A 27,620-nucleotide genomic window follows, 5' to 3' on the forward strand; every position below is an offset into this window, starting at 1 on the left:
CATGAGGCGTGTTATTACAATTGCTTGGTGATATTTTTTAATGTCCGGTACCCCTAACCCTCCCTGTGATTTATCTTTAATCAGTATATTCATTTTAACCCGTGGTTTTTTCCCCCTCCAAATAAATCTTACAAGGAGTGATTGTAATTTTTTAAAATAGGTTTGGGGAATTGGTATCGGAAGCATCTGTAATTTGTAAAGTATCTTTGGCAAGATTGTCATTTTATATATGTTTATTCTTCCAGTCCAGGACAATTGCCCCGGAGCAATTCTATTTAACTCTGTTTTAACCTCATTTAATAACGTCATAAAATTAATTTTATATAAACTCTCTATAGAGATTGCTAGCTTAATTCCCAGGTATGTTAATTCCTCTTTCCAAGCAAACTTAAAATCTTCTTGTAAGGCACTTCTATCTTTTTTTTGAATGTTAATACTCAAAATTTCGGATTTCGCGGGGTTAATTTTGAAATTAGATAATTTACCATACTCGTTCATTGTTTCCATCAGTTTAGGTAGCGTGGTCCTGGGGTTCATAACATAAAATAATATGTCATCTGCATAGGCAGCAATCTTATGTTCCTCCCCCCCAGATATTAACCCCGCGATATCCGAATTTTGTCTTATTGTTCTTAGGAGGGGTTCTAATGCTAACGTGAATAACATGGGTGATAAAGGACATCCCTGTCGGGTGCCGTTTTTCATTTCGAATAGCTCTGATAAACACCCATTAACTTTGACTCTCGCTGTCGGTCTATTATATAAAGCTCTTACCCATCCTCTCAATCTCGGGCCAAAGCCCATTGATTCTAAAGTATTTTGTGACAGATATTTAAATATAGTTTTATTATTTACAAGTGACGCATAAATATAAACATTTCAATAAACAAAGTAAAAATTGTGGCCTCTTACTACAGAGACCTAGGATCCCGTAACAATAAATTCTTATCAAAAAGTTCTGAAGACAGTAGTGCCTATTGCACCACAATTTGAAGGAATGTAACAGGCTGTAGAACATAAACCCTGGAATAACATAATTCATCGCAAGACATATTTGTCCTCCGTGAAGCCAGCTACTGACAGTATTTACAAATGAAATAAAAAAGCAACTCATGTTAAACAGTCTGTAAAAGAAGACGTAGGGGCTTATTTTTAATGTAAAGGGCCCTTCAAATAAAAAGCATTGTTTTTATGAATTGGTTTTGGGTAAAAGACATAATAGAGGTGGCTACATCTTTATACGCACACCTGTGATTGCTTATGAGCAGCTAGCTCTCTTATATAAAATTACATTTTCAGTTGTGGGACATAGTCCCCTTTTCCATAGACCGTTTAAGTAGAGCATGTTGTCTAATTTAACATGACAACAAATACTGTCCCAGAAAGGAAAAGCAAATACTTGCCTCTCCTGCTGTCCTAGTAACTCAATTTTGCCCCATTGAAAAGAAAACTTAGCACTTGGTAATTTCTCCTGCCTACCCAAAGTCAGTGCTGTGTCCTGTAGGACATTGGGGTCAGCAGGAAGATCCACTGAACATGGAAGGGGGGCAGAAGACCAACAATGCTGGAAGTTTTATTTTTCAAATAAACTTCAGCCAGGGATTTCTCTTCAATGGAGTGGTGTAAGCAGCAGGAGAGTATTTATTGCCACTTTAAGGAGACTCCCAAGACCGTTCTGAGTCTGCTAGGGCTGCTGACATCACATCCAAGATGGTGGCATCAAGCTGTAGTCTACAGGCTTTTGGATGTCTATCCAAGGGAGGCTTTTACAGGTACATAACATGCATAAAATACATTAAATGCATAGGATAATCTTTACAGGATAATTGTTTTTGAAATGAATGGTCTGGCGGCAGGGTCAATTTAAAGAGCCTATCCCTGTAAAAAAAAAATATATATATAACCTTTCATACATTCGTTAAAAGCAGTATGTACACTTTTTGTATTTAACCTCAATCACATGACTCATAAACATAGATTTTTTTTTTGCACAGTGTAAATAAACATGTTTGATCCTATATTAAAAAGCTTTTTTGTTTGTTTTTAAAAACAGTAAAAAAATATGCTTCGATATATGAAAAAAAAATTGCCAGGGAAAAAAAAAACGTTTTTACAGAGTCCATTAATGCAACCCTCAGAAATGTGTACTGCACTTGAGCTTTTCCTTGACTTGTAGTTTGGCTGTCCGTCCACACAGGGCTATTCAAGTCATAAACATTAAAGAGCATTTCAAATAAGCTCCTTTATTGTCCTTGTTATTTTTTTACCGGGGGCTTCAGTGCCTGTAAAGAAAAAATAATTAAGAATTTTATATTCATGTGTGCAAGTTACAGGCGCAGTGATGCGCATTTATTCAACACGCACGATATGTACCTGAATGGTACTTAACATACTTAAAGTTTAATGTAACACACCTGTCCTTCTGAGCACCACAATGCACCATGCATTGTGGTGTGCCAAATTGGCCAAAAAACAGCTATGCAAACCAATTCCAGTGCGGGTAAAAAAGTAGTCCCTGCACCTTTTTTATACAAATCCAATGCGAGTTCAGCAATACATCTGTATGGCTGAACTCACATTGCAGAGACATTGCATGTGATTGACACAGCAGTGCGGGTGCAAATAACATGTGATGTCTGTTTTCGCAATAGTGTGAACCCAGGCTCAAGTAGAACTAAAGTTAAAGGAGTTGTAAAGGAAAAACATTTTCTGCCTAAAATTAATGTCTGCAAGGTAGACAGACAGAATAGTGTAATGATTCTGTTAAAAAACGAAGAAAAAAATATTAAATTCCTTCATCTATATCACCTCCGGCATTCTAGTTTCTGTTCTCTCATTCACTTCCTGGTTTTCATCGCTCGTTCATGTAAGAACTACATTTCCCAGTATGAATTGCGGCACGCCCAGTAATTCACACCTCCTTGAAGTCTCTAACACGTAGAGAGCGTCCTGCCACACAGATGTAGTTCCCAGGAGGGGGTGAGCACGTTACTGACCACCGCAGTAAACCCTCCCATCACGGTGGTCAGTAAAATCAGACAAGCAGGAAGTGAACAGAACAGAGAAGAAATAGAGCAACTTCTGAGCAAAAACGAACAATGAGGAAGTGAAAAGAGGAATGTCTGCAGGTAAAGGATGCTTATTATTAAAAAAAATTGTTTTCCTTTACAACCCCTTTAACTAAAGTTGAAGGGAAGACTGAAAGTCTGCTTTAAGTATAGTGAATGTTTTACCTTTCATAGGTAAAGGACAGGTCCACTTTAGGGTTAGGTTAATGTGGACTGGTGATGTGGCTAGGTTTATAGTCAGGGTTAGGCATTTATATGAAGTTCATTGTTAGTTTGAGATAAAAGTTTAGGCGCAAAGTTGAAGTTAAGGAATATGTTGAGATTTAGTTTTGGGATAGATAAAGTTAGGTTAGATGTATGAATGATGAATGAGTACGAATAAAGAACATTTACCTATGTACAATTAAGTTGTGCAGGTAATAATTGTGATAAAAACTTTAGAACTGAAATTAACCCAACAACAAATTACAGGTAAAAAAAATTAATTTTTTATATATATATATATATATATATATATATATATATATATATATATATATATATATATATATATATATATATATATATATATATATATATATATATATATATATATATATATATATATATATATATATATATATATATATATATATATATATATATATATATATATAGAATGTTTTTTACTATGAAAGACTGTACCATGTAACTTTAAGATTTAGTTAATTTACCTAACACAAGTATATTATACAATAGTACATTCCAATCAGTTTCTGCTCCAGAACATAATACTCCTATTAGTCATGTATATGCCCTAGGATCAATTTAAGTGGGAATAAATTACCTACAGGTATATTTTTGGGCTTCTAATCACTCGAAAGAAATCCATACAATTTTTTTACAGATAGTGGCCCTAGTGGAAACTAAACCCAGAATCCCACAGCTGCTTGGTCATAGTGTTGAAACATTTTTTTGTCCTTGGCCCTGGTATGATTTCAGCACTTGACTTTATTTGTAGGACTGAATGAGTGTACTTACACACATGGTGCCCAACCTGTGGCTTGAAGGCCACATGCAGCCCTTTGATATTTATTGTGCAGCCCTTGGACTCTAGCAGTCAGTAGTGGGATTGGAAGCATTAATTTGTAAAGGGGTAATAGCAGTAGTCTCCAGTAGCCGTGTGTAACATGTTCCCAATCTCTTGCTGTCTTCTGCAGCATGTCTCCAGCCTTTAACCAAACCTGTCTGCAGTATCTGAACATCATTTCCTCTAGTATGTCTGCAGTCTGAAAGTGCTCTCTAGCATTACATATACTAAACATAATGGTTAAGGGTGCATTTGAGGCCCCCTAAGCTTCCTGTTGACAACCACTGATCTACACACTTAAATGGCTCATACTGGGTTGTCATTAGGACTATCACCTGTATGTGAGCATACAGAAAACATGATATAAAATGGATTACATTGCTGTAGTAATCTCCTTGATACATTTAAAACAATGGTTGTGGTGGGTCCATCATTGTAATTACTATTTTATGATGTTTATTTAATCATTAAAAAATCTGCCAAGTGCATTATACAAGAGCATTAGTAACAATTTGTAACAGTAAGGCTTCGTACACACGACCGAACATGTCTGCTGAAACTTGTCTGCGGACCAGTTTCCGCGGACATGTTTGGTCGTCTGTACGGCCTAGCGGACAGGTTTCCAGCGGACAAATGTTTCTTAGCATGCTAAAAAACATGTCCGCTGGAAGCCTGTCCGTCGGACATGTTCGGTCGTCTGTACGACTCACCGGACATGTCCGCTCGGCCGAAAGCCCTTGCATGCGTCGAAGTGATTTGACGCATGCGTGGAAGCATTGACCTTCCAGGGTCGCGCACGTCATCGACGTGGCCACGTCACCGCATATCCTGTCCGCAGGAAATTTGGTCTGATGGTGTGTACAGCCTATAGACCAAATGATCCCAGCGGACATGTCCAATGAAAACGGTCCGCGGACCGTTTTCATCGGGCAGATCCGGTCGTGTGTACAAGGCCTAAAACATCTAAATGTATTTTTCTTGTTTTTCTTCCTAAAAGTTTCCCTATTCCATGATTCTATTATAACAGTTTACACTTTAAATAATAAGGGTCCTGAGGCTGAAGCCTTAGGTGGTGGAGGAGCTGACCAGGAAGACTTACTGTTGTTTCAATTTGAACACATGAAAGGACTTAAAGGTCTGATATGTTGGCTGCTTCTGAGGACTGCTTCTCTGAGTTATCACCTAAATAACTGGACCATCTTCAATCCTAATCTTGAGTACAGACATAGGGGTCCTATATACTGGTGTTTACACCAGTATATGGGACAAATGAGCATACACCCATTTGAGTCCCTACACTCCGGTAAGCCTTCACACAACAGGTGGTGGATTCATTGTTGTGCTTCCATTTCAACCCTGACGGCATGTGGAGTGCCTTTTTTCACTGTCTATTCACAGACTGTTCTATTCATAATTTATTAATCTATATAAGATAGCATATGGACTTATATTTTTGGTGTGGTCTTCATATCACTTTCCACTGTTTTCATTATTTCTCTTTATTGTTGTGGTCATTTCACAATGTATAGTGGATTCTATACACATTAATTTGTATCAGTACAAATTTGTATGCGCTGCACAGATATTTATTTTTTACATTATTTTTGTTTACACTTGTTCAAGTGTTGTGCTGTCTGTTGGACATATTCTTGTGTGTCAGCGCGATATACACCATTTTTTCTAATAATTAAAAAGGAAAATCTGCCAAGTGCATTAGTTGCAATTTTTAACAGTAAAACACCAAATTACTGTATCTTGTTTTATTTCCTAAAAGTTTTCCTTTTCCATCATTCTATTATAAAAGTTTCACTCTAAATAATAAGGGTCCTGAAAGGTTTTCTAAAAAAACAAACATTTTTAGGACGACTATAAATAGTGTAGATTGTAGCAGACAACTGGATGCAGCAGTTTAATTGAATGTACCTTTGTTGGGGGAGTGGGAAGAACTGGTTTGGCAGCAGGTACCGGTGGTGGAGCTGTGGCTGGTACCGGTTTGGTGGCAGGTACAGGTGGTAGAACCAGGGCTGGTACTGGTTTGGCAGCAGGTGCGGGTGGTGGAGCTGTAGCTGGTACTGGTTTGGCAGCAGGTACTGGTGGTGGAGCTGTAGCTGGTACTGGTTTGGCAGCAGGTACTGGTGGTGGAGCTGTAGCTGGTTTGGCGACAGGTGGTGGTGCCATGGCTGGTACAGGTGGTGGAGCTGTGGTTGGCCTCTGTAGTGCCTAAAATATGACACTCACATTAATATCACATATTTATAATTCAAACAATTTAATGACTTTTTTACTAAAATGTCTTAAGCTATTGGTATGACTTACCGGGGAATTTTTACCTATTTCTACTGATGTAGTCTGTTGAAAAAAGAAAATAGATTATTATATATATATATTTTCATATAATAAAGTTTGTTTAAAATATATAGTTTTAAAAAGTACTGAGTGATGAATTAAATAAAAAAAAACGTTCTACCCTAATGACTGCCAGCAAAGAAAATGGAGGGGAAAGCTAATAGTAATGTATAAACGTTTGTTGCCAGAATAGGACATGAAGAGAAATCTCCCAGTAAAGGTACATGTTACAATGGGAGCCTTAAAAAGTCTATTTTCCTTACTTTGAGGAGATTTCCTCTTGTTTCCTGTTGAATCCCTGAAATGGGAAGTGTAGTAAAATGTCCCGAAGTATTGAGGGGAGTAATGCATGTCTCCTGAGAGAAAGGGGGGGGGGGGTATTTTTGCTTGCATGCCTAAAGTTTTAACTGATCGGTGTAAAGTAGGTGTGTACTTACCACAGCATACTGTGGGGCCCAATATCCATCTTTGCTCTGTGGCTGTGAGGGAAATAAGAAAAAAAATAAAACATAAGTTGATATTCTAATAGAATGTGGTGATGTCACTACTGTGCTGCTCGCTGTGCTCCTTGTTGGAAAGAAAGCTGTACCTGAGGACCTGCAGCTGAAAATTGTCAGCCAAACAGTGAGTACATCCATTTCTACAGTCAGTGTTAAGGTATTCTGACAGTTGTGTCGGCTGTCAGAATAGCTGGCAGGGAAGATTCCTCCATCCATGTTGTTTTAGAGTTAATGACTACATCAATAGAGAAACAAGTGAAATCTAATGCCCTGTACACATGAAAACGGTCTGATGGATTTTTTCATCAGATATCCGATGAAGCTGACTTTCATCAGTCTTGCCTACACACCATCAGTTAAATAACCGATCGTGTCAGAACGCGGTGACGTAAAACACGACGACGTGCTGAGAAAAATTAAGTTCAATGCTTCTGAGCATGCGTCGACTTGATTCTGAGCATGCGTTGATTTTTAACCAATGGATTTCCCCACAGACGATCGTTTTTTTCTATCGTTTTTTTAACCATCAGATAATTTTAAAACAGCTTCTAAGTTTTTTCACCGATGGGAAAAAAAACTGATGGGGCCCAAACACGATCGGTTCTTCTGATGAAAACGTCAGACCGCTTTCATCAGACGAACCGATCGTGTGTACACAGCATTAGAGTGCATGGCCAGTCTTTTGCCTTGTACACACAAACTTCAATTTACAATAACATAGTATGTGCAGACATCTTTTACAAAGACAGCTCCAAACACTTTTTTTTTTAAAACTCTTTAAAGCAGCCCTTTAGTTCTTTGGAGATGTTAAACCTACTGTAGATCATAATGGCAGTGCTGGCTGTCACTTTACTGACTGGCTTCATCAGGTTTTTAGAAAGCTTTGACGCCACTTGAAACTTTTTGAATCACAAGATTTTATTTTAAGCTTTAAAAAAAAAAAAATAGTACCAGATTGGTTCATAAAGTTAAAATTTTCTGTACATTTTGTTTAATTTTAAATGTGTTTCTATTTTATGCATTATTTTATTATAATATTATAATTATAATAAAATGCATCTATTGGTATTATTACTATTATTTTTTATTATATTATAAAATATATTTTTATAATTTTTAAGAAAGTAATTTTATTACTGTAATTTTTGTTTACATTTTTTTATTTTTGTATAGTTTCTATTAGAAATATACTTTTGCAACAAAAACCATGTTTAGTGCATTCTTTTAGATCATTTCTAAAGATCTGATTATGCATGTGAATATTTAATAACAACAGAGCCTCATTAACTTTTCGACTTGGTTGTGCTTAGGGCCCTTTCACACTAAGGCGTTGGGGAGTTAAAAGCGAATGCAAAGCATTCCTGCCGAGGCGCTTTGCAGGCGCTTCACCAGCACTGCCCATCGATTTCAATAGGCAAGGCAGTTTAGAAGCGCATCGCCCAAATGATGCGCTTGCAGGACTTTTTTTCTCGTCCTGCAAGCGCACCGCCCCAGTGTGGAAGCACTCAGGCTTTCACACTGGGGCTGCAGATGAGGCGGTTTTCAGGTGCTATTTTTAGCGCTAAAGCACCTGAAAGTGTGAAGGTAGCCTTATAGTCAGTAGAAGCAGAGATAGAGAAACACATAAGCTTAAAGCCCAACCCAGAGATTTTTACTGCGCAGCCTCCCAGGGCCGCTGATAGGCCAGTACAACCGGCCCTATTGTTCTGGGCCCGGCAACCGGCGTCATCAGCTCAGCAGGGGGAACAGCTTCGCAGACAGTGCAGAAAAAAAAGGGGGCTTTCTAAATTACACCTACACCCTGCTTATCCGCTCCTACTAGCTTAGGGGATGATGTTGTATACTCCTATTTCCTGGTCCCCTCTCTGATGTCGGGATGGTGGAGGCGGAGCCGTCAAGGGACTTTTTAAAAAAAAATTGGGCGCATGTGCACTACGCGCAAGCTCTGCATGTTGCTGGCTGCTGTGCTAAAGTACCAGGTGCCTGCCGCTGCGGCTGCCCATTGTCTACCCTGGTCAGGTCCCTACTCAGTAGCCAAGATCGAGAGGCTTATGTGAGGCGGGTGGCAGCAGCAATGGCAAGGAAAGACAGCTGACAGGGAGCAGAGGGAACCAGACTACATTGTGGATGGAGCACATATAAGCTGCAGGTTTAGTAAGTTTCTTACCCACTTAAGGACCCCTTCACACCGATTTACGTTGGCAGAATGGCACGGCTCGGCACATCAACGTATATGTACGTTGCCCTTTAAGCCCAGCCGTGGGGTCGCGGGTGCGTGCACGCAACCTGGTCCGAAGCTCCGTGACCACGGCCGCTGGACTCGCGGACCCGATCGCCGCTGGAGTCTCGCGATCGGTCCCCGGAGCTGAAGAACGGGGAGAGCTGTGTGTAAACACAGCTTCCCCATTCTTCACTGTGGCGCTGTGATCGATCGTGTGTTCCCTTATATAGGGAATCACAATCCATGATGTCACACCTACAGCCACACACCCCTACAGTTAGAAACAGACATGAGGTCACACATAACCCCATCAGCGCCCCTTTGTGGTTAACTCCGAAACTGCAATTGTCATTTTCACAGTAAACAAAGCATTTTAAATGCATTTTTTGCTGTGAAAATTACAATGGTCCCAAAAATGTGTCAAAATTGTCCGAAGTGTCTGCCATAATGTCGCAGTCATGAAAAAAAACGCTGATCGCCGCCATTAGTAGTAAAAAAAAAAAAATAATAAAAATGCAATAAAACTATCCCCTATTTTGCGCAAACCAGTCGATAAACGCTTATTGCGATTTTTTTTTACCAAAAATAGGTAGAAGAATACGTATCGGCCTAAACTGAGGAAAACTATTTTTTTTATATATATTTTTGGGGGATATTTATTATAGCAAAAAAGTAAAAAATATTGAATTTTTTTCAAAATTGTCGCTCTATTTTTGTTTATAGCGCAAAAAATTAAAACCGCAGAGGTGATCAAATACCACCAAAAGAAAGCTCTATTTGTGGGAAAAAAAGGACACCAATTTTGTTTGGGAGCCACGTCGCACGACCGCGCAATTGTCAGTTAAAGCGACGCAGTGCCGAATCGCAAAAACTGGCTGGGTCCTTTAGCTGCCTAAAGGTCCGGGGCTTAAGTGGTTGAGTAAATTAATTAACTCCCCCCCCCCACAGATTTTTTTTTAACTGTACTGCAGTGTGGCATGGAGAAGGGGCTATAAGTAAATAAGCACACCTTGCTTGTAATATAAGACCCACTTTAATTAGTTTGCTGCAGGTTTCTAAATCAAAATGTATTGAAGCCAATGCATCATCATGTGGCAGTAAAGCAACTAGCATTTTAGGTAGTCTGTATGGATTTGTATTGCCCATGCACCCTAGCACCATTCAATCCAATGAGAACGCCATACTGATTGTGGCCTGGATGATAAAGACAGCAGACCTTCCCCTCATTTCAGATCTCCCCTTTACAGCGACTGCACTTTCAAGTAGACTTTCCTTTCGTAAATAACCCCCACTGTGTTGTCATCCTTTCCTTTGCACTCCTGAGTTGGACAACAAGGCTGTACCTTTGCAAGGTGTGCAGTTACATCATATGTTAGTCACCTGTTAATAGAAATAATTCTTGATAAAGCCTTACCTGTGGTGGGGATTGATTAGAGCGAGCCTTTTTCTGTGCCTTTTGGTCGATGTATGCTGGATTTGTAGCACCTGATATTCCGGATGTAGATCTGTCAAAGACACAGCTACTGTCAACAACGTATCCAACAGTTCTTATTCTTTACAGCATGGAAAAACACTCTGGTGATAGCACCATCCCACTGGGACTGCAACAAGTCTGCTGGCTATGGATGTGGTCACATCTGATAGAGTTAAATCTAAACTCAGGGGCAAAAAAGACCTTCATTTAAAGTTACTCCTCAATAGCCAGCAAAGATATCAATCCACTTTTCGTGTGAACCAAATGCCTTTCCCTTCTAAATGTAGCCGTGACATAATCCCTACTATAGCAGAGCTCGGTACGGGAATTGTTTCATGCTGGATTAATGAACAGATTGGAAATAAATAAACAAAGCACACCGTGAGGGACTACGTATAAAAAAAGATTTCCATGTGCATGTCTTTAGCATTCACGCAAGAAGGATCCCCTAATTTTTTGGAATATGATCATCTCCTCTGATTATCAGCTCCATCTAGTGCCATAATACAATATTTTCCTAAATACCTCAATAAAAAAAAAAAAAAAGCATCATTGGCGCTAGATGGAGCAGATGATCGTAGAAGATAATAATTTTTTAAGGTAATGAGGGAACCATTTGTTGTTCCTATGTGAATGCTTAAGACATCCACTTGGTGACTCTTTTTATACATAGACCCCCAAGATTTAAAGTGGATGTAAACCCACTCTCATCCTTTCTAAACTACTGCCATAGTGCTGATCTATAAGGATATACAAGCCTCCTGCATGTATCCTTACCTGTCAAATGTCTCCCCTCTGTCTGTTATAAGAACTGAAAAACTGCAGATTCTGTGGGTGGATCTGTTGTCTGGAGCTCTGTTGGTGGAGTCCTGTTGTCAGTAGACTCCCCATCCTCCTCTACACTCCCCTTGTCAACATGCACTAAACACAACACTAAATTCTGCTACGATCTCTAACATCTAGTCAAAATCCAGAAAACAACCACATGACTTCAGAAAAGGAGTGGGGGTGGGAATTAAAAAATAAGGCCTGTCTCCAGGCTAGTGCATGAGATATGTAAATAACCTGTCACTCAGAGCAAGGGGGCGGAACGGACCAAGGTTTTTCTCTGTAAGTCCGTTTTATTTCACTGAACAATAAAAGAGGATTGCTCAGATCTGGATTAACTCTGTGTGGCAAGACTGGGCACAGATGATAGGAAATCGTATACTGTACATTGTGACATAAGAAAAAAAAAAAACAATTCGGGTTTACATCCACTTTAAGTAATACATAAAGCTCTTTTGATTAGACAATTTTTCTTTAGCCCAAAATTCATCTTTAACCACACAAAAATGTAATGTAGCGTATGTGCCAATATAGAGATTATTTAACTATATGAGGAATATCTGATCACTTTCCACCAATATTTTTTGGGAGAGGGGGTGGCAGATTAAAGGATGTTTAAAAAATAAATAAAAAAGGAGGGATTCATATTGCTCCAGGAAACCTATCCAGCTCAGTTTTCCCACCTACGCAGGCCAAATTTGTGGTTTAGCATCCACTAGAACTATCTTTTATTCTATGTTTTCATTACAGCTGTTCGTACTTTTGTCCACACTGCTTAAATTTCTTGCGGAACACCAACAATAACACCAGTCCAACTATCAGAGCCGCGGCGATCAAGACCACAACAACGATGAGTACAATATCTGGAAAGACAAAGAAAGAATAAATTAAAAACAATGTTATTCTGTATTACACTGCAGTTACTGTAACATTTTATTGTATACCCAAAAATGGGCTTCATTAATTTGCCCATGTTTATACCCCACTACCCACACCTCTGGAAGCGATAGCAGGACCCTGTTTTGTTGATGTTGAGGGCTGAATACTGATCCTAAAGTAATAATAGTACTCATAATTCACCATTCTTTGAAATAGTCATGCTATCATACCAAATGTTACCTGCAAGTGGCAGCATAGGGAAAAGCCGCTCCAGGTGGGAACCCAGATGAATATCCTCCGTTGCAGACAACTCAGGTGCAGGCAATGCACTTGGCAAAGCAGGAACAAAATTGTTTCTGGACAGCCGCACTCTGAACAAGTTGTAGCCTTTATTGAAAGAAGGACAGCACTACAAGTCACAGCAACATAAAATAAAACCCGACCACTGACGCGTTTCGCACTGAAACTAGTGCTTAGTCATAGCTTATGACTAAGCACTAGTTTCAGTGCGAAACGCGTCATGGGGTCGGGTTTTATTTTATGTTGCTGTGACATGTAGTGCTGTCCTGCTTTGAATAAATTCTACAACTTGTTCAGAGTGCGGCTGTCCAAAAACAATTTTTGTTCCTGCTTTGCCAAGTCGCAGCATAGGTGAAATATAATGCCACAACACTCAGTCCTGGTAAAAAAAAAAATCCTCACACATAGACTTCTTAAACTTTGCAAGACCTTGGTGAAGTACACACCACCCCACCTCCTCATTTGAGATCTCCCCCCCCCCCCCCCCTACAAAGGTGGCCATGACATTTTTCGTTTACTTTAAAAAGGTAAATTTAAAAAGTAGGGAAAAAATGTATGTGGTCTTTATTCTTCCTTAAAAATGCTAGTTGCCTGTTTGTAATGGTCATGTGGGATTAATAAGTTTGAGTCAGTGATCTGACATAAATTAGCAGATGGGGAGGTCAGAACATTCCATATTTGTTACAGGTTCATGGCTGAGAAAATATTGAAGCCATTGGATCAAAGGACTCACTATAAGATCAAAAGTTTGTGGACACCTGAACATCACACTTTTATCAGCTTGGTCAACATCGCCTTCCAAAACCACAGGAACTAATATGGAGTTTTAGCAGCCTCCATTCTTCTGGAAAGGCTTCCCGCAATACTTTGTCTGTCTTTGGCGAGTTGTGCCTATTTAGCCAAAAGAGCATTCACGAGCTCAAGTACTAACGTTGGATAAGAATATCTGGATAGCAATTGGCATGTCATTTCATCTCAAAGGTGTTCAATAGGGTTGATGTCAGTGCCATGTGCAGGTCGCTCAAGTTCCTCCTCTCCAAACTCATAAAACCAAGGGGGTGATTTTCTAAAGGGAAATAAGCTGGTCACTTTACAAGGGATGTTAGACTTTGCAAGGGAACGTACGTGGAGAAATTTCATTTGCAAAGAATACCCAACTGTGTGTAATTTTTTTTAAAGAAAACACAGCATTTTTGATCGCACATGATTGGATGATGGAAGTCAGCCCAGGTTTACCTCATTCACTAAAAATTCCTTTGCAAGGTGAACAGTCTACTTGCCTTTAGTAAATCAACCCCATTTACTTATGGAGCTGGCTTTGTACACAGGGGCACAGCAAAGATGTAACAGAAAATGTCTTTCCTCAAACTGTTGTTACAGGCGCACAATTGTCTAAAATGTCTTTGTAAGTTGTAGCATTAGGCCCCGTACACACGAGAGGATCGATCCGCTGAAATTGATCCGCGGATCGGTTTCAGCGGATAGATCCGCTGGTGTGTACGATCCAGCGGATATTTATCCGGGGATATATTTCGGGCCGACCGATTTTCAGCGGATAAAAATTTCTTAGCATGCTAAGAAATCTATCCGCTGGAATCGGCTCCAGCGGATCGATCCGGTGGTCTGTACAGACTCACCGGATCGATCTGTCCGAACCCATCCCTCGCATGCGTCGTAATGATTCGACGCATGCGTGGATATCCTTATATGACAGCGTCGCGCACGTCGCCGCGTCATCATCGGGGCGACGGCGCGACACGTCACCGCGGTGTGAATTCGGCGCGGATTTCAATCCGATGGTGAGTACAATCCAGCGGAGGACCGTATCCACGGATAAATCCTCTCGTGTGTACCCGGCATACAATTGGTAAGATAGCGCAGGGGGCTAATGCTCCTTTGCAGCAGTCTGTGATTGCCTGTGTCCCAAGGGTTGCAGGTTCGATCTCGGCGGGGTCCACTCAGCCTTTTATACTTCCAAGGTCGTTAAAATGAGTACCATTGAGTTGGGTAATAATGACAACCATTATCAGCGCTTAGACACAGCGGCAACGCTGTAATTGGCGCTATATAAGTGTAAACATTATTATTATTATTATTATTATTAACACTGGAAATACTGACCTAATTCACAGGGATGTCCACATACAATTGACCATATAGGTATAGTATGTGTGATGGTCAAATGTCTACAGACAATTGCCTTTAGAGTGTGTACATACTCAAATAAGTAGCATTTGTTAGACGAAGAACTCTAGCAATGGTAGCCTAAGTTGTTTCTGTCTGTACGGGTTTCCTTTAATGTATAACTAAAGGCAATAAAGTGGAGGGAGATTAGAACACCTGTCAGGTTTCATTGCTGCCCTCTCTATTTGTCTTCTTTACTTTTATCTCCATGAGTGTAAGTGAATGAAAATTTGAAGAGAAATAAAGAGGAAGTCTTCCAATGGTGACAACCAGGGATTCAACCATTTGGGAAGAGTTTCCTCTCACTTCCTAATTTGATTATGTAACAGGAAGTGAAGGGAAATCTCCCCAATGGGACACAGATGTAAAATAAATATCTGACGGGGGTTATCACCCTTTTCTAGTGCCTCCATGGCAGCATACCTGTGATAGAGCTCCGCCTCGACTCCTCCTTCGGGACTAGTGAATAGCATAAATTAATGGCATAGCCCCTCCCCCAACATTCTCCTTTTTTTCCTCATACCATATTGATCCAGGAGCTCTCACGACTGTTGAGTTCGGAAGAAGGGCAGTTCTGGCTGCTATGTCCTCTTCTAATTAAACATTTATTGTTAAGCGTTATCCCACCCATGTCAGCTAGTTATTTATCACAGGTATGCTGCCATGGAGGCACCAGGAAAACTGGAAATTGTATCATACTTACAAGTAATTTTCCTTTCCTGGTGCCTATCTATGGCAGCATACGCTCCCACCCTCGGTATTCTATATTACGGAGAATGTTGGGGGAGGGAATATGCCTTTAATTTATGCTATTCATTAGTCCTGAAGGAGGAGTCGAGGCGGAGCTCTATCACAGGTATGCTGCCATGGGTAGGCACCAGGAAAGGAAAATTACTGGTAAGTATGATACAATTTTCCGTTTTCTTACTCTTTTCAGAATGATTAAAAAAAAAACATTTGTAAAGGAAAAAAAAACCTTTGTATAAAACAAATGGAGACTTTGAGAAAGCTAACAGGTGATTAGCCCACCAGTTCAGATTTAATGGTCAACGATACAATATACGTACTGGTATCAGAGGTGGAGTCACAGAAAGGGGGTGCCCAACCTTCCTGGCACCGACACTGCAGCTCATGGTCACAAACCTGAATGAAATAAAGCAAGACAGATTGCAATACTATTTCACAAGCAAACATCTTTAATATGTATTCCATAAAAAAAGCAATGGGCAATGGGATACTGTATCCTATAGAAACCAAGCAGAAATCAGAATGTGCTTAAGATAGCCAATTAGGATCTTTGATTGGTTTGTGCAGGTTTCTCCTAATAAGTTATAAAAAGGAAGACAAGTATAAAAACACAGAGGAATATGTTCAGATACAGTGCCTTGAAAATGTATTCATACACCTTGAAAATGTTCCAAATTTTGTCATGTTACCACCAAAAAACTTAAATGTTTTCTGTTGGGATTTTATGTGATAGACCAACACAAAGTGGCACATAAATGTGAAGTGGAAGGAAAATGATAAATGGTTTTTGAATCTTTTTTACAAATAAAATATCTGAAAAGTGTGGCGTGCATTTGTATTCAGCCCCCTTTACTCTGATACCCCTAACTAAAGTCCAGTGAAACCAATTGCCTTCAGAAGTCCCCTAAATAGTACATAGAGTCCACCTGTGTGTAATTTAATCTCAGTATAGATCAGGGGCATCGAGAGGGCGTGGCTAGGGGGGCTAAAGCCCCGAATGTGACCCCGAAAAACCTTGAGTCTCACTATGGCAGGTCTCCAATGTTAGCCCCAAGTGAGCGGCGGGTGCCAGGACCGATCTGATCCCGAGTGCCGCCAAGTGTGGCCGAATGCGGCCGAGTGCTGTCGAGTGCCATAGCAGGTCCCGCCTTCTGGAGCCTGCGCAACGCCTATGATTGACGTCCCACTGGTCCAATGCCGCGACTGCAGAACGCGTGACGTCCATCATAGGCGAGGCAGGCTCCAGAAGGTGGGAATTACAATGCGGCCGCCGCTCCACATCCCCGATTGGCACTCGGGCGGCAGCTCTCCTTCCCCCCCCCCTCAGCTCTCCTCTCCAGGCTCTCCTCCCCTCCTCGGCTCTCTTCCTCTGATGGAATGACTGATTGCCTGCTGTGCTGTGACACCGCTGAGCTGAGGTAGGTCAGACAGTGTAATGTGTATGTAAATGTCAGTGTATGTAGTTCACTACCGTCAGTGTAGGTAGGTCAGTGTATGTCAGGTAGGTCAGTGTATGTAGGTCAGTGTATGTCAGGTATGTCAGTGTATGTAGGTCAGTGTATGTAGGTCAGTGTATGTAGGTCACTACCATCAGTGTATGTAGGTCAGTGTATGTCAGTGTATGTAGGTCACTACCGTCAGTGTATGTATGTCAATGTATGTCAGTGTATGTAGGTCACTACCGTCAGTGTATGTAGGTCAGTGTATGTCAGTGTATGTAGGTCACTACCGTCAATGTATGTAGGTCAGTGTTTATAGGTCAGTGTATGTAGGTCAGGTAGGTCATGGGCCAGCCCCCAAAAAATCCTGCGTCACATACACTACCCCTCTGGTCTGCTCCTCTTCAGCGAGTGTCTCCATAGGAAGCTACTTTCCATGGGGGCACTTGTGCAGGCTTGCTCCCGAGCCACCATTTCTGCGTCCATTGACACAGACCGGGTGGCCTGCCCCCACTTCCTTCTCCCTCATCACAGAAATCTAATGACAGCAACAAGAGTCAATGGCTCCTACTGCTATCAATCTGTGCAGTGAAGTGGGACATAGCTGGGAGAGCCGCTGTGCTGGATCAGGGTTGGGCTCAAGTAAATAGGGGTGAGGGAGGACACATGCAGAACAGGTAACAAGTCCTAAGGCTTTACAACCACTTTAATAGAATTATGGGATGTTTTAAAGAAGATTTACTTACCCAATCATTCACTCCATCTTTTCCCCTTATGCTTCAGCAGTCTAAGGGCCAGATCCACAAAAACCTGGCGTAACTTAAAAAATCCCATTTAAGTTACACTGCCTTAAAGTTTCTACCTAAGTGCCTGATCCACAAAGCACTTATCTAGAAATTTCAGGCTGTGTAACTAAAATTCCGCCGGCGCAAGGCGTTCCTATTCAAATGGGGCGAGTCCCATTTAAATGAGGCGCGCTCCCGCGCCGGCCGTACTGCGCATGCGCGAAGTTACGTTACGCCGAGTTTTGAGGATCGCGACGGCTTAAAAAAGTTGCGTCGGGAAAAAAAAAAAATAAATGACAGCGTCGCTCGGCATGCATTCCTGAGAGGGAGAACTCCATGCCAATTTTCAAAGAAAAAACCGGCATGGGTTCACCCCCCAGGAGCATACCAGGCCCTTAGGTCTGGTATGGGTTGTAAGGGGACCCCCCCTACGCCGAAAAATCGACGTAGGGGGTCCCCCTACAATCCATACCAGACCCGTATCCAAAGCACGCTACCCGGCCGGTCAGGAATGGGAGTGGGGACGAGCGAGCGCCCCCCCCCCCCTCCTGAGCCGTGCCAGGCCGCATGCCCTCAACATGGGGGGGTTGGGTGCTCTGGGGCAGGGGGGCGCACTGCGGGCCCCCCCACCTCAGAGCACCCTGTCCCCATGTTGATGAGGACAGGACCTCTTCCCGACAACCCTTGCCATTGGTTGTCGGGGTCTGCGGGCGGGGGCTTATCGGAATCTGGGAGTCCCCTCAAATAAGGGGGCCCCCAGATACCGGCCCCCCACCCTAAGTGAATGGATATGGGGTACATCGTACCCCTATCCATTCACCTGTAGGCAAAAAGTTAGTTAGTAAACACACAACACAAGGCTTTTTAAAATATTTTATTATTCTGCTCCGGATGCCCCCCCTGTCTTCGTTATTAGCTCAATTAGCAGTGGGGGCTTCTTCTTCCGCTCTCCCATCATGCTCCGGTAGGTACCCACGTGGTGGGTGCACGTGGGTAGGCACCCACCACGTGGGTACCTGCCGGAGCATGATGGGACGGTGATGCCTATATAAATGGGATGCAAGGCGCGCTTCCATCATTACAGCGACAACAGGCGACGAGGCAACATCGGAAGAGGGGAGAAGAAGATGACGTCACAGAAGACCGCGCTGGCTGCCTGTTAGAAATTGAGCTAACACACAAAGATAGCAGGCAGCCAGCGCTGAAGAAGAAGGCACCGGACATCTCCAGAAGAACCGGGGTTCGCCGAGTCAACAGCGGAAGAGGGGAGAAGATGGAAGAAGCCCCCCGGAGTCCGGAGAAGCCCCCCCGGAGAGCGGAGAAGACCCCCGGAGAGTGGAAGACCCCCGGAGAGCGGAAGAAGAAGCCCCCCCTGCTAATTGAGCTAATAACGAAGACAGGGGGGGCATCTGGAGCAGAATAATAAAATATTTTAAAAAGCCTTGTGTTGTGTGTTTACTAACTAACTTTTTGCCTACAGGTGAATGGATAGGGGTACGATGTACCCCATATCCATTCACTTAGGGTGGGGGGCCGGTATCTGGGGGCCCCCTTATTTGAGGGGACTCCCAGATTCCGATAAGCCCCCGCCCGCAGACCCCGACAACCAATGGCAAGGGTTGTCGGGAAGAGGTCCTGTCCTCATCAACATGGGGGGGTTGGGTGCTCTGGGGCAGGGGGGCGCACTGCGGGCCCCCCCACCCCAGAGCACCCTGTCCCCATGTTGATGGCATGCGGCCTGGCACGGCTCAGGAGGGGGGGGGGGGCGCTCGCTCGTCCCCACTCCCATTCCTGACCGGCCGGGTAGCGTGCTTTGGATACGGGTCTGGTATGGATTGTAGGGGGACCCTCTACGTCGATTTTTCGGCGTAGGGGGGGTCCCCTTACAACCCATACCAGACCTAAGGGCCTGGTATGCTCCTGGGGGGGAACCCATGCCGGTTTTGTTTTTACAAATTGCCGTGGAGTTCTCCCTCGGGAATGCATACCAAATGCCGTCGCTGGAATGGGCTTTTACAAGGTGTGACTAGTTTACACTTTGTAGAACCAGCCCTAATTTTACACTTGCAAAATAACACTTACGGCGCAAAAACGAAGCTGGAAAGCTTTGTGGATCGCCTTAAGTGCTAATTTGCATACTAGAAACGGCATTTCGACTCGAAATGCCCCCAGCGGCGGATGCGGTACTGCATCCTAAGATTCGGCAGTGTAATTCAATTACACATGCCGGATCTTCTGCCTAACTTTGGAAAAAGCCTTTTGAGGATCGTTTCCAAAGTTACACACAGACTGAACAGCAGTTAAGTTGGAGTATCTCTTTTGTGGATCTGGCCCTAAGGTCCTGACATCATCAATACCAATGCAGGGTTCATAGCCCTGCACTGGATGTGAGGATACCTAGGGGCAGTTCACCACTGGAGCATAGGGGAGAGCCATCTCTCAGAGGAGCAGAGGATCGGGTAGGTTAAAGTGCTTCTCCTCAACCCCAGACTAAACAAGCAGTTAACTCTTGCAGTGTGAGTCCAACCCCAATGCCAGGGATACTGTTACAATTTCCTGGGTTTGGGCTTGATTATTTTTTTAGTCACTGATTTGGAACAAGTATGTACACCAATAGTTCGTAATAAATAAAAAGTAACTATAGACATCGTTTAAATCAATGACCCAGAATGTATTGAAGCCATGGAATCAGTGTGATAGACAGGTAAATGGCATTTTCAGAAACAGAGGTCAACAATGGCAGCCCATATTTATCTCAACACAAGTTTCCTTTTGATTTACACCACCCAACATGGTAGTGGTACTGCATAGTAAGATCTTACCCCATGTCCTGGGCAGCTGGCAGAACAGTTTGTTGAGCGGAAGGCACCGTTTACACTGGCACATTTCCCATTGTAACAAACCTACAAGAAAAGTGTATATAATTATTATATTTATGAGGCACAGGACTATTTCAGAACTATTTGTTGTGGTAATAGTGGGCCAGATCCACAAAAGGGATACGACGGCGTATCTACTGATACGCCGTCGTATCCCTGTTTCTATCTTTGGAACCGATCCACAGAATCAGTTTCCAATAGATAGGCAGAAGATCCGACATGTGTAAGGGACTTACACTGTCGGATCTTAGGATGCAGTACCTCGGCCGCAGCTGGGGGCATTTCTCGCCGAAATGCCGCTTCGAGTATGCAAATTAGCACTTGGGGAGATCCACAAAGCTTTTACGCTTCGTTTTTTCTCCGTAAGTATTAGTTTGCAAACGCAAAATTAGGGCTGCTTTTACAAGGCCTAAACTGTTTAGGCCTTGTAAAAGTAGACCCTTCTATCCCGCGTCGCCGTCTTTTTTTTTTCAAATTTTTTTTTCCCGCCGCAACTCGTATTTTTTTTTTACGCCCGTCGCGATTCTCAAAACCCGGCGCAACGTAAAACCGCGCAAAGCACGTCAGGAAAATGACGTCGTGAGCATGCGCAGTACGCGCGGCGGGAGTGTGCCTAATTTAAATGGGACTCGCCCCATTTGAATAGGAACACCTTGCGCCGGACGGATTTAAGTTACACAGCCGAAAATGTATAGGTAAGTGCTTTGTGGATCGGGCACTTAGGTAGAAATTTTGCGGCGGTGTAACTTAAATGGGAATATTTAAGTTACGGCGGCTGGCTGTGGATCTGGCCCAGTGAGTCTACCATCAAGTACTTCAAGATGATCAAATCTCAGATGTTTTTCCAGAGATAGACAGAAATGTTGCATACGGAGAATACAAACAATGAAGAAAGATCTACACAGCTGTTGACATCTTGCATTGTGTATTATAAAAAAGTCTCTCTCTTCCATAGTGCTCTGGGATTTCCTTTGTCATATACAGTATTAAAAGTTTATAACCAAAATGTTTATATATAATTATATATATATATATACACATACACACACACGGTACACCAGATTTACAGTGTTAAAATATTTAAAAAAATTAGGGGTGTACTCACTTTTGTGAGATACTGTGTATATATATATATATATATATATATATATATATATATATATATATATATATATATATATATATATACACACATACATATACACACACACACACATACTATATTGCCAAAAGTATTGTGACGCCTGCCTTTACATACACATGACGTCCCAGTCCGTAGGGCTATTGAATTAGAAACATAGAAAAGTGGAAAAAGCTATGGCAGAAAAAGACTGAGTAGTCTATCGAGTCTGCCCATTTTATTTGTTTATTTAGTTTTTGTTTTTTGTGGGGTTTTTTGTTTCTCTTTATTAGCCTTGTTGTCTGACTATAGAACCATGTTTATCCCAAGCATGTTTGAAGCCATTTACTGTCATCATCAACTACCCTTTGCAGCTATAACAGCTTCAACTTTTCTGGGAAGGCTGTCCACAAGGTTTAGGAGTGTGTCTATGGGAATGTTTGACCATTCTTCCAGAAGCGCATTTGTGAGGTCAGGCGCTGATGTGGAAAAGGAGGCCTGGCTTGCAGTCTCCTCTAATTCATTGCAAAGGTGTTCTATCGGGTTAAGGTCAGAACTCTGTGCAGGCCAGTCAAGCTTCTTCACCCCAAACTCGCTCATCCACACTATATTGCCAAAAGTATTGGGCCACCCCTTCAAATAATTTTGAGACGGGGAGATTATGGTGTGGGGTTATTTCTCAGGGGTTGGGCTTGGCCCCTTAGTTTCAGTGAAGGGAACTCTTAAGGCATCAGCATACCAAGACGTTTTGGACAATTTCATTCTCCCAACTTTGGGGATGGCCCCTTCCTGTTCCAACATGACTGCACACCAGTGCACAAAGCAAGGTCCATAAACACATGGATGAGGTGGAGGAACTTGAATGGCCTGCACAGAGTCCTGACCTCAACCTGATAGAACACCTTTAGGATCAACTAGAGTTCAGACTGCAAGCCAGACCTCCTCGTCCACATCAGTGCCTGATCTAACAAATGCGCTTCTGAAAGAATGGTCAAACATTCCCATAGACACACTCCTAAACCTTGTGGACAGCCTTCCCAGAAGAGTTGAAGCTGCAATTGTGGGCCAAATCAATATTGAACCCTAAGGACTAAGACTGAAATGCCATTACAGTTCATGTCTGTGTAAAGGCAGGTGTCCCAATGCTTTTGCCAATATAGTGTGTGTGTGTGCGTATGTATATACACACACACACACACACACACATATTATATATATTTAACTTTTCTCTGTTCTTACCATTCCTTCTCCACACATTACTCCATTCTTCACCATTCCCTCCGAATGTAAAACCCCCTTACAGGTGGAAATTGTAGCAACAGCCGCATTTATTTTGGGATCTTTGCTTCCTCCGGAGCAGTACAGCACTCCACACTTTACATCTCTGTAAAAAGATAAACCATGTAAAAAAATTTAAAAATTTGAATTAGGATCTAAAAAACATTGCATGCAAGAATGGTTATACACAGTGGCGGCTGGTGTTTCCTTTTTTTTATTTGGGTGGGGGCCGCAAACCACCCCCGGGCTACGGGCAGCGGCTCTGTGTCCTCTCCCTCCTCTTCCTTGGCGTCCAATAGGATCGCCTGTCCTTTCAGCCAATCGGGTGATGGGACTTAAGACATGCTTCCTAATTGGCCGATAGGAGGATCAGTATGGCAATAGCGAATATTCATTCACTACTGTCACACAACTGGATGGGCTCGGAGCGCAGTGCCTCTGGCTCTAATCACGTGCTTAAAAAAACAAAACAAAAGAAAAAAAAAAACATTTTACCTTACAGTACAACATCATCTACACAGAGTATAACGGAGAGATGGGGGATATATAAATTGACCCCTAAGGCACTAACAGAAATGTGGACTGCAGGCATTGTTCACCTAAATAACTTGCCAACTACAGACACAGAGGAACTTGTCTGTGCATGCCCTAGAATTATAGCATGCTGCAGTTTTCACACTTGTGAAATATTGGTAATAGCAGAAGAAAATAAGTCAGCTAAATTCAATACAATTTTGCAAACTGGGGACAGAAGAAAATTTTACTGAAGGTCAGCAAGTCATTTCACACTAGACTAGAGAGACACCAATGGCCACACAAGTCGAGGGAACCTAATGTTGATTGCAAAGGGTTATGCCCCCTACACACGATCGGAAATTCCGACAGCAAAAGTCTGATGTGAGCTTTTGAACGGAAATTCCGACCGTGTGTATGCTCCATCGGACTTTTGCTGTCGGAATTTCCGCCAACAAAAGATTGAGAGCTGGTTCTCAAATTTTCAGACGGAAAAAATCCTATCGAAATATCTGATCGTCTGTAGCAATTCCGATGTGCAAAATTCCGACGCATGCTCGGAAACAATTTGATGCATGCTCGGAAACAATTTGAAGCATTGAACTTAATTTTCTCGGCTCGTCGTAGTGTTGTACGTCACCTTGTTCTTGATGGTCGAAAGTTCAGAGAACTTGTGTGACCGTGTGTATGCAAGCCAAGCTTGAGCGGAATTCCGTCGGAAAAAACATCCAAGGTTTTTCAGACGGAAAATCCGATCGTGTGTACGCGGCATTAGAAGGCCATTAAGACACCTTGCCTCCACTCCCCACCAGTTTTTTGTATTTACATATATATGCTCTGATTCCCTGTAGGGGCTGATGGATATAACATCATATTACCATAATATTAGTTGAAGGGTTAAAATTTAAAATTGGAGTGAAACGAGTGACCTTCATGGCTTCTAAAAGTTCTGTAAATTTGATCCTCTAGCTCAGTGTTTCTCAACTCCAGTCCTCAAGGCGCCCCAACAGGTCATGTTTTCAGGATTTCCCTCAGATGAAACAGCTGTGGTAATTAAAAGGCAGTGAAACTGATTAAATCACCTGTGCAAAATAATGGAAAGCCTGAAAACATGACCTGTTGGGGCGCCTTGAGGACTGGAGTTGAGAAACCCTGCTCTAGCTCATAGGTGGCAAACACAAGGCCCGTGGGCCGAATCCGGCCCTCCAGGCCATTTCATGTGGCCCTTGCACCTCTCCTGCAGGAGAGCTTCAGCCCACCTCTGGTCCTTCTCCAGACCCTTACTTTCTGCTTTCAAGCAATGTATCCAGTTTCTTCCCAGCAGCAGCATAAGGAAAGGGGGGTGCACTGTGATGTAAGGGAGAGTGGGGGACGCAACTTCTGATGGTGGGGTGGCTCTTAACATCTAATATATGGGGAGGGAATGCGCTGGACATCTAATCCTACAGATACAACCAGCCCTTTTGAGGGCAATCATAATGCTGATGCGCCCCACAATGAAATTGAGTTTGACACCCCTGCTCTAGCTTCACAACGTTGGGTCATTAACAGGAAGAATTATGTAGATCGGGATTCTGACTTTATTTGCTGCAATGTTGCTCTGAAAGTTTGACAACCAGACAGCTAGCATTTTCAAAAGGAGGTCAAGACAGCCACAAGAGCCTCCAGATTTCTCACAGGCTATGAAAGCGGCAATAGAATACTCACTTTTCCCCACATGGCACATATTTATTGTCAATGTTCTGGCAGTATCCATAGTTGGTGCCTCTCTGATTGTATTTAAAACAAAAGTCCTGTCCTATTGAAGCACCTGTGGAAAGAAGTAAACTGTTCATCAATGACTGATTTTTAGACCTTTTAAATCATAAGAAAAACAGCTGTAGATACAGATCTCAAAGAACTCAGTGCTGATATAATACGTTTTCCTTCCAGCTTTAAAATGAAACATCCTTTTATTATTTCATTTGAGCAACACAAAGGCACCTCTTCGTTTTCATCAGAAGTATTTATGCAGCCTGGATGACTTTTGCCTATACTGTATATTTTGTAATAGATTCATTCATATATTGTTAGCTCCATCTAGTGGCAGAATTGCAGTATATTTTCTCTGTAGGGATTACTATTAGTAGAAATAGTAGGAAACTATTCTGAATTTTGGCCACTAGATGGCGAAGAGGATACAGTAATTTAAATTACTCTATTACAGAAAATATGGGGACATTTGGTCCAATCCTTCATACAAATAATATTTTCTGAACAGACTCCAAAGAGTTATTTTTTTCTTTTATAGCAAGTGCATTTGATAAAGATTTGATGACAGCTGCTGTCACATTAAAGAACATATAGCTAGATTCAGGTACCTGTGTGTATCTTTGCGGTGGCGTAGCGTAGCGTATGGTATTTACGCTACGCCGCCGTAAGTCAGAGAGGCAAGTGCTGTATTCACAAAGCACTTGCCTCCTAAGTTACGGCGGCGTAGCGTAAATGGGGCCGGCGTAAGCGCGCCTAATTCAAATGAGGATGAGGGGGCGTGTTTTATGTAAATGGGTGGTGACCCAACGTGATTGACGCACGCGCCGTCCGTGTACATATCCCAGTGTGCATTGCTCCAAAGTACGCCGCAAGGACGTATTGGTTTGGACGTGAACGTATATTACGTCCAGCCCCATTTACGGACAACTTACGCAAACAAGGTAAAAATTTCAAATTTCGACGCGGGAACGACGGCCATACTTAACATTGACTAGGCCAGCTATTTGTTCGACTAACTTTACGGCGGAAAAAGCCATACGTAAAAAAAATGCGCCGGGCGCACGTACATTCGTGAATCGGCGTATCTAGTCATTTACATATTCTACGCCGAACTCAATGGAAGCGCCACCTAGCGGCACGCGGAAAAATTGCACCCTAAGATACGACGGCATAGGAGACTTACGCCGCTCGTATCTTAGCCTAATTTAATCGTATCTGGTTTCCAGAATACGCTTAAATTTACGACAGCGCAGATTCAGAGTTACGACAGCGTATCTACTGATACGCCGGCGAAACTCTCTATGAATCTGGCTAATAATATTTACTGGCTCCAAGTTATACATCATTGTCAACTGATCAATTGACAAATCTATGTTCACTAAATACTTCCTCCCAAAAATCTCTCTGAATTTGACAAGCCCTGTAATCAACATACAGTCAACGATAACTGCAATAACCCAATATGTGCGCTTTCTCTCTTTATAAATACATATTTATTGGTTGAACTATATGGGCTTGTGTCTTTTTTCAACCAGATTAACTATGCAGCTATCTATCTATCTATCTATCTATCTATCTATCTATCTATTTATCTATATAAATCTATCCTAGTTCAAAAAGTTGTTAAGGTTTACTTGCCTGCTCCCCATAGGCCCACGCACTGGCCTACCAAACTTGGACACGTCCCATTGTAACAGAAGCCCTGGCCATCATTGCAGGGATGTCCATTAAAGATGAAACGATCAGATGGACAATCTGGAGTCTTCCCATCACACATATCTGCAAGGTCACACTCATCCTTTACAGGTCGGCACACAGTGCCTGCTTTCTTGATCTGCAAGGAGACAAGAAATGTCAGTAGAAAGCCCGATTAATGTTGGGTTCACATTGCTGTGTGGAGCAGCTCACAGCAGGGGTCCAGTGCATCCCTGTTCACTGTTTCAGGTCCGATTTCAATCCAAATTTTTATCTGAATTTGAACCAGAAAAGGACCAGAAGATGCAATTCGCCCGGGAGCGGTGTGAACCGGCTCCATAGAGAGACTGTCACAATCTCCTGACATGCCAAGTGAATGTGAAGGAAATCTGTATCCAATTCGTAATAGCATGATCCCAGCCTTAGAAAGAGGACAACAATTTTAATCATTGATCTGCTGGGCATAGAGGTGTTGGTAAAGACAACTACGATTGCCTCCTTTAATAATTTTTGAACAAATGTTTCACAAACTTTAACTTCCCA

The 27,620-nt window shown here is 42.3% G+C and overlaps 1 protein-coding gene across 1 annotated transcript in view; it reads right to left on the reverse strand.

Annotated features, from left to right (window-relative positions):
• Positions 1-827: 827 nt before the first annotated feature.
• Positions 828-27,620, reverse strand: part of LOC120933099 (zinc metalloproteinase-disintegrin-like VLAIP-B) — an 89,808-nt gene continuing 63,015 nt past the window's right edge. The window contains exons 14-24 of the mRNA XM_040346098.1: positions 27,021-27,216; positions 25,338-25,440; positions 23,079-23,223; positions 20,663-20,743; positions 15,937-16,012; positions 12,267-12,369; positions 10,619-10,709; positions 6,921-6,962; positions 6,454-6,486; positions 6,061-6,357; positions 828-2,282 (exon numbers count right to left, since the gene is read on the reverse strand). Of these exons, the coding sequence (XP_040202032.1) occupies positions 2,256-2,282; positions 6,061-6,357; positions 6,454-6,486; positions 6,921-6,962; positions 10,619-10,709; positions 12,267-12,369; positions 15,937-16,012; positions 20,663-20,743; positions 23,079-23,223; positions 25,338-25,440; positions 27,021-27,216 (1,194 nt within the window). The 3' untranslated portion in view covers positions 828-2,255. The remainder of the gene's footprint in view (positions 2,283-6,060; positions 6,358-6,453; positions 6,487-6,920; positions 6,963-10,618; positions 10,710-12,266; positions 12,370-15,936; positions 16,013-20,662; positions 20,744-23,078; positions 23,224-25,337; positions 25,441-27,020; positions 27,217-27,620) is intronic.

This window comes from Rana temporaria, chromosome 3 (assembly GCF_905171775.1).
Source record: "Rana temporaria chromosome 3, aRanTem1.1, whole genome shotgun sequence".
NCBI lineage: Eukaryota > Metazoa > Chordata > Amphibia > Anura > Ranidae > Rana > Rana temporaria.